The sequence below is a fragment of the Heptranchias perlo genome, chromosome 3, assembly GCF_035084215.1.
Source record: "Heptranchias perlo isolate sHepPer1 chromosome 3, sHepPer1.hap1, whole genome shotgun sequence".
Lineage (NCBI taxonomy): Eukaryota > Metazoa > Chordata > Chondrichthyes > Hexanchiformes > Hexanchidae > Heptranchias > Heptranchias perlo.
In genome coordinates this window covers 122482928-122498253 of record NC_090327.1, presented here as the reverse complement: position 1 = coordinate 122498253, position 15326 = coordinate 122482928, and the positions used below count along the sequence as shown (strand labels likewise).

The 15326-nt window shown below is 41.4% G+C and overlaps 1 protein-coding gene across 2 annotated transcripts in view; it reads left to right on the top strand.

Moving 5' to 3' along the window:
- Nucleotides 1-12254: 12254 nt before the first annotated feature.
- Nucleotides 12255-15326, top strand: part of avl9 (AVL9 homolog (S. cerevisiase)) — a 95387-nt gene continuing 92315 nt past the window's right edge. Inside the window, exon 1 of one of the 2 annotated variants that reach the window (XM_067981921.1) lies at nucleotides 12255-12486. In XM_067981921.1, the coding sequence (XP_067838022.1) occupies nucleotides 12325-12486 (162 nt within the window). In that variant the 5' untranslated portion in view covers nucleotides 12255-12324. The remainder of the gene's footprint in view (nucleotides 12487-15326) is intronic. The other variant, XM_067981920.1, reaches the window with a different exon arrangement.

The following is a 15326-nucleotide window of genomic DNA, read 5'->3' as shown; positions in this document are numbered from 1 at the left end:
ATTTGATTTGAACTGAACTGAACTTCACTGCTGGTTTTGATTTGATATCGAAAATATGAATTTTATTTTATTTGAACTTAACTAGACTGGTGGATTCCATTTGATCTTTTTGATTTGATTTGATTGAACTGAAATGAACAGGACTGGTGGTTTTGATTTGATTTGATTTGATTTGAACTTAACTAGACTGGTGGTTTTGATTTGATATGATTTGATTGAGCTGACATGAACTGGACTGCTTGATTTGATTTGAATTGATTTAATTTGAAGTGAACTGGACTCGTGGGTTTGATTTGATTTGAGCTTAACTAAACTGGTGGATTCCATTTGATTTGATTTGATTGAACTGAAATGAACTGGACTGGTGGTTTTGATTTGATCTGATTTGTTTTTATTTGATTTGAACCTAACTAGACTGTTGGATTTGATTTGAAATGAACTGGACTGCTCGATTTGATTTGATTTGAATTGATTTAATTTGAAGTGAACTAGGCTGGCGAGTTTGATTGAATGTGATTTGATTTGATTTGAACTGAATTGAACTGGACTGATAGTTTTGATTTGATTTGATTCGATTTGTTTTGACTTGATTTGAACTGAACTGGACTGGTGGATTTGATTTGATTCGATATGATTTGATTTAAACTGAACTGAACCCGTGATTATGATTTGAATTGATTTGATTTGATTTAATTTGAAGTGAACTAGACTGGCGAGTTTGATTTGAACTGAAGTGAACTGAACTGTACTTAACTGGTGGTTTTAATTTGACATAATTTGATTGAACTGAAATTAACCACACTGGTGATTTTAATTTGATTTGATTTGAAATGAACTGGACTGCTTGATTTGATTTGAATTGATTTAATTTGAAGTGAACTGGACTGGTGGGTTTCATTTGATTTGATTTCAACTGAAGTGAACTGAACGGAACTGTATTTGACTGGTGGTTTTGATTTGCTTTGATTTGATTGAACTGAAATGTACTGGACTGGTGGTTTTGATTTGATTTGAACTGAAGTGAACTGTACTTGACTGGTAGGTTTGATTTGATTTGATTCCATTTGATTTGATATGAACTGGACTGGAGGTTTTGACTTTATTTGATTTGAATTGAATTGAATTGGATTGGTGGTTTGATTCGATTTGACTTGATTTGATTTGAACAGCACTGGTGGTTTAGATATGATTTTATTCGACTTGTCTTGATTTGAACTGAACTGGACTGGTGGGTTTGGTTTGATTTGATTTGATTTGAAGTAAACTGAACTGAACTTGACTGGTGGTTTTGATTTGATATAATTTTAATTGATTTAAATTGAACTGAACTAGAATTGTGGGTTTGATTTACCGTGATTTTGATTTGATTTGATTTGAACTGAATTGAACTGGACTGGACTGGTAGTTTTGATTTGATTTGATTCAATTTGTTTTGATTTTATTTGAGATGAACTGGGCTGGACCGCGCAGGTGGATTTGATCTGATTTGATTTGATTTTAACAAAACTGAACTGAACTGGTTGATTTGAACTGGACTGGGCTGGTGGATTTAATTTGATTTGATTTAAACTGAACTGAACTGAACCCGTGATTATAATTTGATCTGGTTTGATTTGATTTAATTTGCAGTGAATTAGACTTCTGGGTTTGATTTGATTGGATTGGATTGGATTTGAACTGAACTGAATTGTACTTAACTGGTTGTTTTGATTTGATATGATTGATTGAATTGGACTGGTGGTTTTGATTAGATTTAATTTGAACTGAAGTGAACTGAACTGTACTTGACTGGTGGTTTTGATTTGATATTATTTGATTTGAACTAAACTAGACTGATGGGTTTGATTTGATTTGATTTCATTTCATTTGAACTGAAATGAACTGGACTGGAGGTACTGAAGGTTTTGACTTGACTTGAATTGAATTGAATTGGACTGGTTGGTTTCATTTGATTTGATTTGATTTGACCTGACCTGGTGGGCTTGATTTGTTTTTATTTGTTTTGAGTTCAATTGAACTTGACTGCTGGTTTTGATTTGATTTGAAATGATTTGATTGAACTGAAATGAACTGGACAGGTGGTTTTGATTTGATATGAATCAATTTGATTCGATTTGAACTTAACTGGACTGGTGGATTTGATTTGATTTGATTTGATATGATTGATTGAACTGAAATGAACTGGACTAGTGGTTTTGATTTGATAAGGTTGAACAGAAATGAACTGGACCGGTGGTTTTGATTTGATATGATTTGATATGATTTGATTTGATATTAACTGGACTGCTTGATTTGATTTGATATGAATTGATTTAATTTAAAGTGAACTGGACTTGTGGGTTTGGTTTGATTTGAACTGAAGTGAACTGAACTGTACTTGACTGGTGATTTTGATTTGATATGATTTGATTTTAATTGATTTGAACTAAACTAGACTGCTGGGTTTGTTTTGATTTGATTTAATTTGATTTGATTTGAACTGAATTTAACTGGACTGGAAGTTTTGACTTGACTTGAATTGAATTGAACTGAACTGGTGGTTTTCATTTGATTTGATTAGATCTGACTTGATTTGAACTGAACTGGACTGGTGGGTTTGATTTGATTTGAACTAAGCTGAACTGAACTTGACTGGTGGTTTTGATTTGATATGATTTGATTTTATTTGATTTGAGCTGAAGTAGACTGGTGGGTTTAATTTGATGTGATTTGAACTGAATTGAACTGGGCTGGTGATTTTGATTTGATTTGTTTTGATTTTAGTTCAAATGAAATGGGCTGGACTGGACAGGTGGATTTGATTTGATTTGAAGTGTACTGGATGATTTGGTTTGATTTAAACTGAACTGAACCAATGATTATGATTTGAATTGATTTGAATGGGACTGCACTGGATAGGACAGGTGGGTTTGATTTGGTTTGATTTGATTTGGAAATGACTGGACTGGACTGGACTTGAAGGTTTGGTTTGATTTGATTTAATTTGATTTGATTTGATTTGAATTGTATGGGACAGGGCTGGTCTGGACTGGACCTGTGGGTTTGATTTGATTTGATTTGGACAGGACTGGACTGGTGGAATTGGTTTGATTTTATTTTATTTGACTTGATTTGATTTGATTGGAACAGCACTGGACTGGACAGGTGGGTTTGGTTTTATTTAATTTGATTTGGACAGGACTGGACTGGACTGAAGGGTTTGGTTTGGTTTGATTTGAATTGATTTATTTTGGACAGGACTGGACTGAATCGATGGGTTTGGTTTGATTTGATTTGATTTAATTTGATCAGGACTGGACTGGATTGGTGGGTTTGGTTTGATTTGATTTGGACAGGATTGGACTGGACTGGTGGGTTTGGTTTGATTTGAACTAAGCTGAACTGAACTTGACTGGTGGTTTTGATTTGATATGATTTTATTTTATTTGATTTGAGCTGAAGTAGACTGGTGGGTCTAATTTGATGTGATTTGATTTGAACTGAATTGAACTGGACTGGTGATTTTGATTTGATTTGTTTTGATTTTAGTTCAAATGAACTGGGCTGGACTGGACAGGTGGATTTGATATGAAGTGTACTGGATGATTTGGTTTGATTTAAACTGAACCGAACCAATGATTATGATTTGAATTGATTTGAATGGGACTGCACTGGATAGGACAGGTGGGTTTGATTTGGTTTGATTTGATTTGATTTGGAAATGACTGGACTGGACTTGAAGGTTTGGTTTGATTTGATTTGATTTGAATTGATTTGGACAGGGCTTGTCTGGACTGGACTTGTGGGTTTGATTTGATTTGATTTGGACTGGTGGAATTGGTTTGATTTTATTTGACTTGATTTGATTTGATTGGAACAGCACTGGACTGGACAGGTGGGTTTGGTTTTATTTAATTTGATTTGGACAGGACTGGACTGGACTGAAGGGTTTGGTTTGGTTTGATTTGATTTAATTTGGACAGGACTGGACTGGACTGAAGGGTTTGGTTTGCTTTGATTTGATTTGGACAGGACTGGAATGGACTGGTGGGTTTGGTTTGATTTGAACTAAGCTGAACTGAACTTGACTGGTGGTTTTGATTTGATATTTTATTTGATTTGAGCTGAAGTAGACTGGTGGGTCTAATTTGATGTGATTTGATTTGAACTGAATTGAACTGGACTGGTGATTTTGATTTGATTTGTTTTGATTTTAGTTCAAATGAACTGGGCTGGACTGGACAGGTGGATTTGATATGAAGTGTACTGGATGATTTGGTTTGATTTAAACTGAACCGAACCAATGATTATGATTTGAATTGATTTGAATGGGACTGCACTGGATAGGACAGGTGGGTTTGATTTGGTTTGATTTGATTTGATTTGGAAATGACTGGACTGGACTTGAAGGTTTGGTTTGATTTGATTTGATTTGAATTGATTTGGACAGGGCTTGTCTGGACTGGACTTGTGGGTTTGATTTGATTTGATTTGGACTGGTGGAATTGGTTTGATTTTATTTGACTTGATTTGATTTGATTGGAACAGCACTGGACTGGACAGGTGGGTTTGGTTTTATTTAATTTGATTTGGACAGGACTGGACTGGACTGAAGGGTTTGGTTTGGTTTTATTTAATTTGATTTGGACAGGACTGGACTGGACTGAAGGGTTTGGTTTGGTTTGATTTGATTTAATTTGGACAGGACTGGACTGGATTGGTGGGTTTGGTTTGATTGGATTTGGACAGGACAAGACTGGACTGGTGGGTTTGGTTTGATATGATTTGATTTGATTTGATTTGAATAGGACTGGACTGGACTGGTGGGTTTGGTTTGATTTGATTTGATTTGGACAGGATTGGACTGGACTGGTGGGTTTGGTTTGATTGGATTTGGACAGGACAAGACTGGACTGGTGGGTTTGGTTTGATATGATTTGATTTGATTTGATTTGAATAGGACTGGACTGGACTGGTGGGTTTGGTTTGATTTGATTTGGACAGATCTGGACTGGTCTGGTGGGTTTGGTTTGGATTGATTTGAATTGATTTGGACAGGACTGGACTGGACTTGCTGGGTTTGTTTTGATTTGATTTGAACAGGACTGGACTGGGCTGGACTGGTGGATTTGATTTGATTTGATTTGATTGGGACAGCACTGGACTGGACTGGACACAGGGTTTGGTTTGATTTGATTTGACTTGACTTGATTTGGACAGGACTGAACTGGACTGGTGGGTTTGGTTTGATATTTTTTGATTTGATTTGATTTGCTTTAGTTTGATTTGATTTGAATAGGATTGGACTGGTGGGTTTGGTTTGATTTGGACAAATCTAGACTGGTCTGGTGGGTTTGGTTTGGCTTGATTTGATTTGATTTGAATTGATTTGGACAGGACTGGACTGGACTGCTGGGTTTGATTTGATTTGGACAGGACTGGACTGGTGGATTTGATTTGATTGGTTTGAGTTGATTTGGTTTGATTTGATTAGATTAGATTTGTTTTGATTTGATATGATTTAGACAGGACTGGACTGGATATCTTGGGTTTGGTTTGATTTGATTTGGACAGGACTGGACTGGGCTAGACTGATGGATTTGGTTTGATTTGATTGGTTTGAGTTGCATTGATTTGATGAACGGATGAACGGACACCGCGCAACAATCGCCAAACAGGAGGGTTCCCTCCCAGTCGGGGAACACTTCAGCAGTCATGGACATTCATCCACCGACCTTCGGGTAAGCGTACTCCAAGGCGGCCTTCGAGACACACGACAACGCAAAATCGTCGAGCAGAAATTGATAGCCAAGTTCCGCACCCATGAGGACGGCCTCAACCGGGATCTTGGGTTCATGTCACGCTACACGTTACCCCACCAGCGAACAAATGTTATCTGTTTTTAATATAATGGGTCATTTGCTGGCTCTCTCTGCCTTCCGGATGTTTCTGCCTCTCTCTGTGTTTTTTTTTCTCTGTTTTTTTTCCCTGTTTGTTTTTTTGTTGAATGTGTATTCGGAGGTTCTGCAGGTAACACCTCTCTGTCTGAACACGGTGATTGCCTTGGCAACGGGCAGTTGCAGGGGCAGTCTGTAAACACCATGTATTATTGTTCAATATGTATAAATGCGTAGGCTTCAAGGAGATCTTGAAACATTTGCCTGAGGAAGGAGAAAATCTCCGAAAGCTTGTGAATTTAAAATAAAATTGCTGGACTATAACTTGGTGTTGTAAAATTGTTTACAATTGTCAACCCCAGTCCATCACCGGCATCTCCACATCTTGATTAGATTAGATATGATTTGTTTTGATAAGATTTGGACTGGACTGGACTGGTGGTTTGGTTTGATTTGATTTGTTTTTATTTGATTTGATTTGGACAGGACAAGACTGGTGGGATTGCTTTGACTTGATTTGACTTGACTTGATAGATTTGATTTGATTGGTTTAAATTGATTTGGTTTGATTTGATTAGAATAGATTTGTTTTGATTTAATATGATTTAGACAGGACTGGACTGGACATCTTGAGTTTGGTTTGATTTGATTTGGACAGGACTGGACTGGTGTGTTTTTTTAATTTGATTTGGACAGGACTGGAATGGACTGGACTGGTGGGTTTGATTTGAGTTGATTTGTTTTGATTTGGACATGACTGGTAGGTTTGATTTGATTTGATTTGATTTGTTTTGAATTGATTTGGACAGGAGTGGACTTGACTGGACTGGTGGGCTTGACTTGATTTGGACAGGACTGGCATGGTGGGTTTGATTTGATTTGATTTGGTTTGATTTAATCAGCACTGTACTGTACTGGACTGGTGGGTTTGGTTTGATTTGATTTGATTTGTTCAGTTCCATTCGCAACCCTTCAGATAATGAAGCAATCCGTGCCGGCATGCAGCAAGACCTGGACAACATCCAGGCTTGGGCTGATAAGTGGCAAGTAACATTCGCGCCAGACAAGTGCCAGGCAATGACCATCTCCAACAAGAGAGAGTCTAACCACCTCCCCATGACATTCAACGGCATTACCATTGCCGAATCCCCCACCATCAACAACCTGGGGGTCACCATTGACCAGAAACTTAACTGGACCAGCCATATAAATACAGTGGCTACAAGAGCAGGTCAGAGGCTGTGTATTCTGCGGCGAGTGACTCACCTCCTTACTCCCCAAAGCCATTCCACCATCTACAAGGCACAAGTCAGGAGCGTGATGGAATACTCTCCACTTGCCTGAATGAGTGCAGCTCCAACAACACTCAAGAAGCTCGACACCATCCAGGATAAAGCAGCCCGCTTGATTGGCACCCCATCCACCACCCTAAACATTCACTCCCTTCACCACCGGCGCACTGTGGCTGCAGTGTGTACCATCCACAGGATGCACTGCAGCAACTCGCCAAGGCTTCTTCAACAGCACCTCCCCAACCCGTGACCTCTACCACCTAGAAGGACAAGGGCAGCAGGCACATGGGAACAACACCACCTGCACGTTCCCCTCCAAGTTACACACCATCCCGACCTGGAAATATATCGCCGTTCCTTCATCGTCACTGGGTCAAAATCCTGGAGCTCCCTACCTAACAGCACTGTGGGAGAACCTTCACCACACGAACTGCAGCGGTTCAAGAAGGCGGCTCACCACCACCTTCTGAAGGGCAATTAGGGATGGGCAATAAATGCTGGCCTCGCCAGCGACGCCCACATCCCATGAACGAATTTTTAAAAAATGGATTTGATTTGATTTGAACAGGGCTGGACTGGTGGGTTTGATTTGATTTACTTTGATTTGATTTGGACAGGACTGGACTGATGGATTTGATTTGATTTGATTTGATATGATTTGGATGGGACTGGACTGTGGGTTTTGACTGGATTTGATTTGGACAGGACTGGACTGTTGGTTTTGATTGGATTTGATTTGATTTGATTGGATTTGACTGGCTTTGGATAGGACTAAACTTTTCTGGTGGATTTGATTGGATTCGATTTGGACAGGACTGGACTGTTGGTTTTGATTGGATTTGATGTGATTTGATTTGGAAAGGAATGGACTTTGATTTGATTTGACTGGCTTTGGACAGGACTAGACTTTACTGGTGGGTTTGATTTGATTTGATTTGGACAGGACTGGACTGGTGGTTCTGATTTGATTTGATTTGAACTGGATTTGAGGGTTTGAATTGATCTGATCTGATTTCAACTGGACTGGAGTGGTAGGTTTAATTTTGATTTGATTTGATTTGAACTGGACTGGACTGGTGGGTTTGATTTGATTTGATTTCAATTGATTTGAACTGAACTGGACAGGGGCAGTGTTTATTTCATTTGATTCAATTTGAACTGGACTGTTGGGTTTGATTTGATTTGATTTGAACTGAAATGAACTGGTTGGGTTTTGATTTGATTTGAATTGTTTTGATTTGACCTGACCTGGACTGATGGGTTTGATTTGATTTGATTTGAACTAGACTGGTGGGTTTGATTTGATTTGAACTGAATGGGGCAGGTGGGTTTGATTTTATTTCAATTGATTTGAACTGAACTGGACTGGTTGAGTTTGGTTTTGATTTGATTTGATTTGAACTGAACTGGTCTGGTGACTTTGACTTGATTTGACTTGATTGATTAATTGGATTTGAACTGAACTCAACTCTTAAACCATCCCTAATCCTAAGTAAAACGGAATACAGTGTACGATAACCCTAACTCTAATACGATAAACCTTAACCCTAACCGTAAACCTAATGCACTGTTACCCTAACTCTAATACAGTGTAAAACTAACCATAACCCTAATCCAAATGCTTTGTAACCCTAACCCTAACCTTAAAGCAGTGTCACTAACCCTCACCCTAACCCTGATGCAATGGTTTACAATGCAGCGTTAATCCTAACCCTACTCACACCCATACCCCTAACTATAACCACAAGGCAGTGTACCATAAACCTAAATCTAACCCTAATGCTAATGCAGTGACCCTGACCCTCAACCTCACACTCACCCTCATCCTAACCCTGACCCTAACCCTAACCTAATTCAAACCCAAATGCAGTGTTACCCTAACCCTCAGCCTCATCCTAATGTTAAGCCTAATGCAGTGTACACTAATTCTAACCATGACCCTGACCCTAACCCTCACTCTGACTCCAACCCTAACCCTAATGCAGTGTACAATCACCCTGACCCTGACCTCGACCCTGACCCTAATCCTAATGCAGTGTTACCCTAACCCTAACCCCTGACACTAGCCCTAGCCCTAACAATAACCCTAATGCAGTATACCCTAACCCTAACCCAAATGCAGTGTACCCTAACACTAACCATAAACCAAACTCTAATCCCAACCCCCAACCCAAAACCTAATGCTGTGTACCCTAACCCTAACCTTAAAACGAATGCAGTGTTCCCCTGACCCTGATCCTAACCCTAATTGCACTAATTGTAAACCTAATGCATTGTACACCATAACCCTAAGCCCTAGCCCTAACCCTAACTCTAAGGCAGTGTTCCCCTAACACTAACCGAATGCAGTGTTACCCTAACCCCAATCCAAACCATCCAGTCAAACCCGAACCGTCCACTTAAACCCAAACCGTCCACTCAAATCCGAACCGTCCACCTAACCCCCAACTATCCACCTTAACCCTAAGCCCCGACCTAAACCCGAACTGTCCACTTAAACCCGAACCATCCACGGTCATATAATCTCTTGAGAGAGGCAAAAATTAGATTACAAAAACGTGGGCCAATAAGGAAAAAATACACTGGAAAATTCCTCTCCAACCCCTTCAGGCAATCAAAACTAGTTCAGGAGATCAGATTGACCATGTGTTCAATCTCTGCCCCAGTCAAGAACAGTCCAGCTCCACCACACTATCCAGCCCTTTAATTATTTAATGCACCTCTAAGTTTACACTGCTCTAAAGAAATCAAGGGATACGATTCCAACACTAATAATAAAACACTCAATTTACAAGCAAACAACCACTATATAGGGGGGCCCACAATTTGGTAAAACTCAGAAGCCCACTACCATAAGCTCAGGGAGGAATCAAAGGACGACCGATTAAGAAGCCACCAAGAAAAAGAGATTGACAAGAAAAACAGGACAGATAGTGATGTAAAGCGTGGGCCAACCAAAATTGGTATAAGTGACAAGAAGCTCAAGGGCTGAGTGAGAATACACACACAAGAGGGTACAATCATCCTTCTGCTGGCAATAAACAACCTAACCCTCTAATACCCTAACCCTAAACCTAACCCTACCTCCTAAACCTTATGCCTAACCCTTAACCCTGAACCTATCCCTAACCCTAACCCTAATGCAGTGTAGCCCTAACCCTATCCCTACTACCAAGACTACCCCTAACACTACCACTAACCCTCACCCTAAGTCTAACCCCTAACCTTAATGCCGTGTTACCCTAACCCTAACTCCAACCAAAACTCCTACACCTAGCCCAACCCCAATGCAACACAGTATCACTAACCCTAACCATAACCCCTAATCTTAATGCAATCCAGTCCAAAAACCCTAACGCCTAACCCCAATGCACTCTAACCCTAACTCAACACTAATGTCCCCAAATTCTAAACCCTAATACTAATGCAGTGTCCCTAACTCTAACCCTAATGTAGTGTAACCCAAACACAAACCCAAACCCTTACCCCACCCCAACCCGCACCCTAACCCTAAACCTAATGCAGTGTACCATAATACCCTAAACCGAAACGTAATGTAACCCTAATACCCTAACCCTAATGCAGTTCCTAACCATAACCTTAATGCACCTTAACAATAACTCGAACGCAGTTCACCTAATCCTAACCCTAATGCAAGTAAATGCAATGTAATGTAACCCTCGCCCTAATGCAGTGTTACAATGGCCCTAACCCTGACCGTAACCCTAATGTACCCTAACCCAACCAAAACACTGACCCAAACCCCCAAATATCCTAGCCCTAATACGCGCACCCTAATGCAATGTAATGTGACCCTAACCCTAACCCAATCCCTAACTGTTAACCCTCACCCTCAGCCCAACCCTAAATCAGTGTACCCTAACCCAAATGTAATGTAAGCCTAACCTTAACCCCAAGTCCTAATATAGTGCACCCCTAATCCTTACCCTACCCCTCACCCTTATCCCTAACCCTAATGTAGTGCACCCTAGCCCTAACCCTAATCCTAACCGTAATGTAACCTTAACCTTAACTCTCATACTCTAACTCTAACCCTAATACCCTAACCTTAATGCAGTCCCTAACCCATATCCCAATGAATGAAGTCTGCTTGAGCAATGCAGCCTGAATCTGTGGGCGTGATTTATCTTCCTGACAGATCTGTGGGTGTGTCTTTACTCGCACACTTTTCCAGCCACACAGCCACTCACTCTGCTCAGAGACTAGGTTGTTAGTGCACATTTTTAAAAAATTCAAATTCAAGCAATTCGACGCTACAGAGCCGGCGGTATTTCCATTAATTTAATTCGCAGGAGCTGTGGTAAGCGTTGCCTCGCCGCTCCGCATGATTTCTGGCCCACTAATCCTAATGCCATAACCCTCATCTCTTTACAGAACCTGCTGGGTCTGCTGAGCAATTCCAGCTTTTTTTTTTAAGAACATAAGAACTTAAGAAATAGGAGCAGGAGTAGGCCATACGGCCCCTCGAGCCTGCTCCGCCATTCGATCAGATCATGGCTGATCTTCGACCTCAACTCCACTTTCCTGCCTGATCCCCGCATCCCTTGATTCCCCTAGAGTCCAAAAATCTATCCATCTCAGCCTTGAACATATTCAGTGACTCCAATGATTCAATATCCACAGCCCTCTAGGGTAGAGAATTCCAAAGATTCACAACCCTATGGATGAAGAAATTCCTCCTCATCTCAGTACTAAAAGGCCGACCTCTTATCTTGAGACTATGCCCCCTAGTTCTAGACTCTCCAGCCAGGGGAAACAACCTCTCAGCATCTACCCTGTCAAGCCCCCTCACAATCTTATGTGTTTCAATGAGATCACCTCTCATTCTTCTAAACTCCAGGGAGTATAGGCCCATTCTACTCAATCTCTCCTCATGGGACAACCCTCTCATCCCAGGAATTAATCAGTCTAATTTTATTTCACGTTGTAGTTTTGTGGGTTACTTTTCACTTGTGATGACGGGCTTTTGGTTTAGGAACAGAATTATGCAAAATCCTTTGGGATACAAAACTGGGAAATGAGTGGACCAACTCTCAGCTCAGCGCATGCGCTGGCCACTGATTCACAATACTGCACGCAGACTGGTACAGGTTGACGTCATACGCCGTGGGCACGTTTTGTGCGTGCCGACGTTGATGACGTCGTGCCTGCTCGAGGCGGAAGTTTGTGTGCGCGCGAGCAGGGAGTCGGTGTCGCTGTGGGAGCAGCTCGAGCCCCGGGTCAGCGGGATGGAGCCGAGCGCCGATGCCGTGCTGCACATCGTGGTGGTGGGATTTCACCACAAGAAGGGCTGCCAGGTGAGCGGCGGGGGGGTCCCGGCCTGGAGCCGGCAGGAAGGGAGAGGCCTGGTCTGTGGGATTAGAGGGAAGAGGCTGTGGGATTAGAGGGGAGGAAGAGGGAAGAGGCTGTGGGATTGGAGGGGAGGAGGGGGGGTCTGTGGGATTAGAGAGGAGGAAGGGGGGGTCTGTGGGATTAGAGAGGAGGAGGAGGGGGGGGGGTCTGTGGGATTAGAGAGGAGGAGGGGGGGTCTGTGGGATTAGAGAGGAGGAGGGGGGGGGGTCTGTGGGATTAGAGAGGAGGAAGGGGGGGTCTGTGGGATTAGAGAGGAGGAGGGGGGGGGTCTGTGGGATTAGAGAGGAGGAGGGGGGGGGTCTGTGGGATTAGAGAGGAGGAGGGGGGGGTCTGTGGGATTAGAGAGGAGGAGGGGGGGGGTCTGTGGGATTAGAGAGGAGGAGGGGGGGGAGTCTGTGGGATTAGAGAGGAGGAGGGGGGGGGGTCTGTGGGATTAGAGAGGAGGAGGAGGGGGGGGTCTGTGGGATTAGAGAGGAGGAGGGGGGGGTCTGTGGGATTAGAGAGGAGGAGGGGGGGGTCTGTGGGATTAGAGAGGAGGAGGGGGGGGTCTGTGGGATTAGAGAGGAGGAGGGGGGGGTCTGTGGGATTAGAGAGGAGGAGGGGGGGTCTGTGGGATTAGAGAGGAGGAGGGGGGAGTCTGTGGGATTAGAGGGGGAGGGGGTCTGTGGGATTAGAGGGGGAGGGGGCCGGAGCGGGCCGTGGGATAAGAGGGAGGGATGGAGGGGTCCAGGCTTTGGAATTGGGGTGGGTGGGTGAATGGAGGGAGTGACCAGGCAAGACTGGCTACTGATAGGACAGGAACTGAACTACATTCAAATTTAAAAAGCCAATATTAAGTATTAATTATATGTGCTGATTTTAAAAATATCCTGGTGTGACTTCAAGGCTGTAGTCTAACTTTGGGGTTTAGGTTATAATCTGAGTTTTGACTGTATATGATGTGATTTGAGGATCTGGTTCAGATTGCTATCAGTAATCATCCCCTGTTTTCCAAATGCTAGAAAATATTTGACTTTCAGTCTGACAGACTTGTGCTTCAGCTGAATCTTGGTACAGTCTGTTCTTAATTCAAAGTCTCTTAATTCAGAGTCACTCAATTCAAATGATCTGATTCTGATTTTTTTCGCACTACATTCCCACTACCTTATCATTTACATTGAATTATTCAATACGCAATATCCCTCTTGGTTTTGAGGGACTTAGAGAGGTTTATTGAGAGGAAAGGTACCAGGAATGAGCAGTGAGCGATTTCTCAACTTGATTCTAATTATAGCCTGCTTGAGAGTTATCTGAAAGTCTCATTTATGCAGGTTCTTCATATCACAACTCACCTCTCTGATTAACTTACATTCTGATCATCGAAACATCTGTCAGTATCTTGTTCACTCCGCAATAGTACATCTGCTTTTACCATTCAAGCTAAAGGATTTTTTGTCATGAGGTTCCTGACGCACAACCTGTTTGCAATTTGCATCGTTGTTTTGTAATATTTATTGAAATGTTTCTTGCAGAAAAATTGGGCATCTTTGCAGATTCCAAATGCTTACATGTTGCTGCATCATACAGCCTCAGTGCTCACAGACTTTCATCATTAATTAAACAATTATATGCAAATAGTTGAGCAAATATATATAAAAAGCAAAATACTGCAGATGCTGGAAACCTGAACCAAAAACAGAGAAAGCTGGGGAAACAGCAGGCCATTCAGTATCTGTGGAGAGGACAGACAGTCGACGTTTTGGGTGTTTTGAAGAATTGTTGCATCCGAAACAATGACTCTCTGATCTCTCCACGAATGCTGATTAACCTGCAGTGTGTTTCCAGCTTTTTTCTGTTTTTGAGCAGATATATTACTGGAAAAGTGCATTTTTCTATTAAAACATAGTCTCAGCCATATCATTATTTCATGAGTGCCAGTGACCAGAAAAAGTAATTTGCACTGTGTACAATACATAATAGCAGGTGGTCAGCAGATGAATTAGAGGTATATGAAATTTCTTATTGATCGTTGGCTCTTGTGCTTATGGCTGTACTCCCACATGTACTGGTCCAAAATCAATAAGGAAACCTATTGCATCTCAAATTTAACTGGCTGTTTGGTATTCTGTATGGATACTCAATAGATTGCATATTCTGAGTAAACATGAAGATAATTGTGAAATGATTATACAATGTGAGTTGATTTAAAAACTAAGGTAATAAAGGGAAGTGCAATCTTTGTTAAGAAACTTTCTTGAGACAAAGGTTCAAAAGTTTCGAATGCAGTCTCGATCTGATCCACCACTGAAAACGGAAAATGGAAGCACACAGTTCAGTGTGTAAAGCACAAGTGGTTTTGAAATATTATTTCTTCCCCCCCCCCCCCCCCCCCCCCCAACCTCAACAAAACGTGCATAATGTGGTAAGATCTTTCTCTTACAATAAAAGGGAATGGAAACTGCTACCAACATAACACTTGATAAAAATGTTCTGTTAGTATTGTACTGAATTCCCCCAAGTATATATACTCAAATAAGCTGTGGTGCAAAATGTATGCTGTTCAGCATTTTCAGTTATTTCAAATTGAAGAGTTAAGTATTAAGTTCCCACCTTTTAAAGGCAGTTTTAGAATTGCATTGTGAAAAGTTTTCATTTGGGCTCTCGTATGTCTATCAAGTAGAGTTTTTGAAAAAGAAAATGTAGTCTCTTTTTGGATGCACCTGTTCTGATCCTGCACCTGTGCAACCACTATGTAATGTTGATTGGGTTATTGTATTTCAGGGCTTGCCTTTAAATGAGTAGCCTG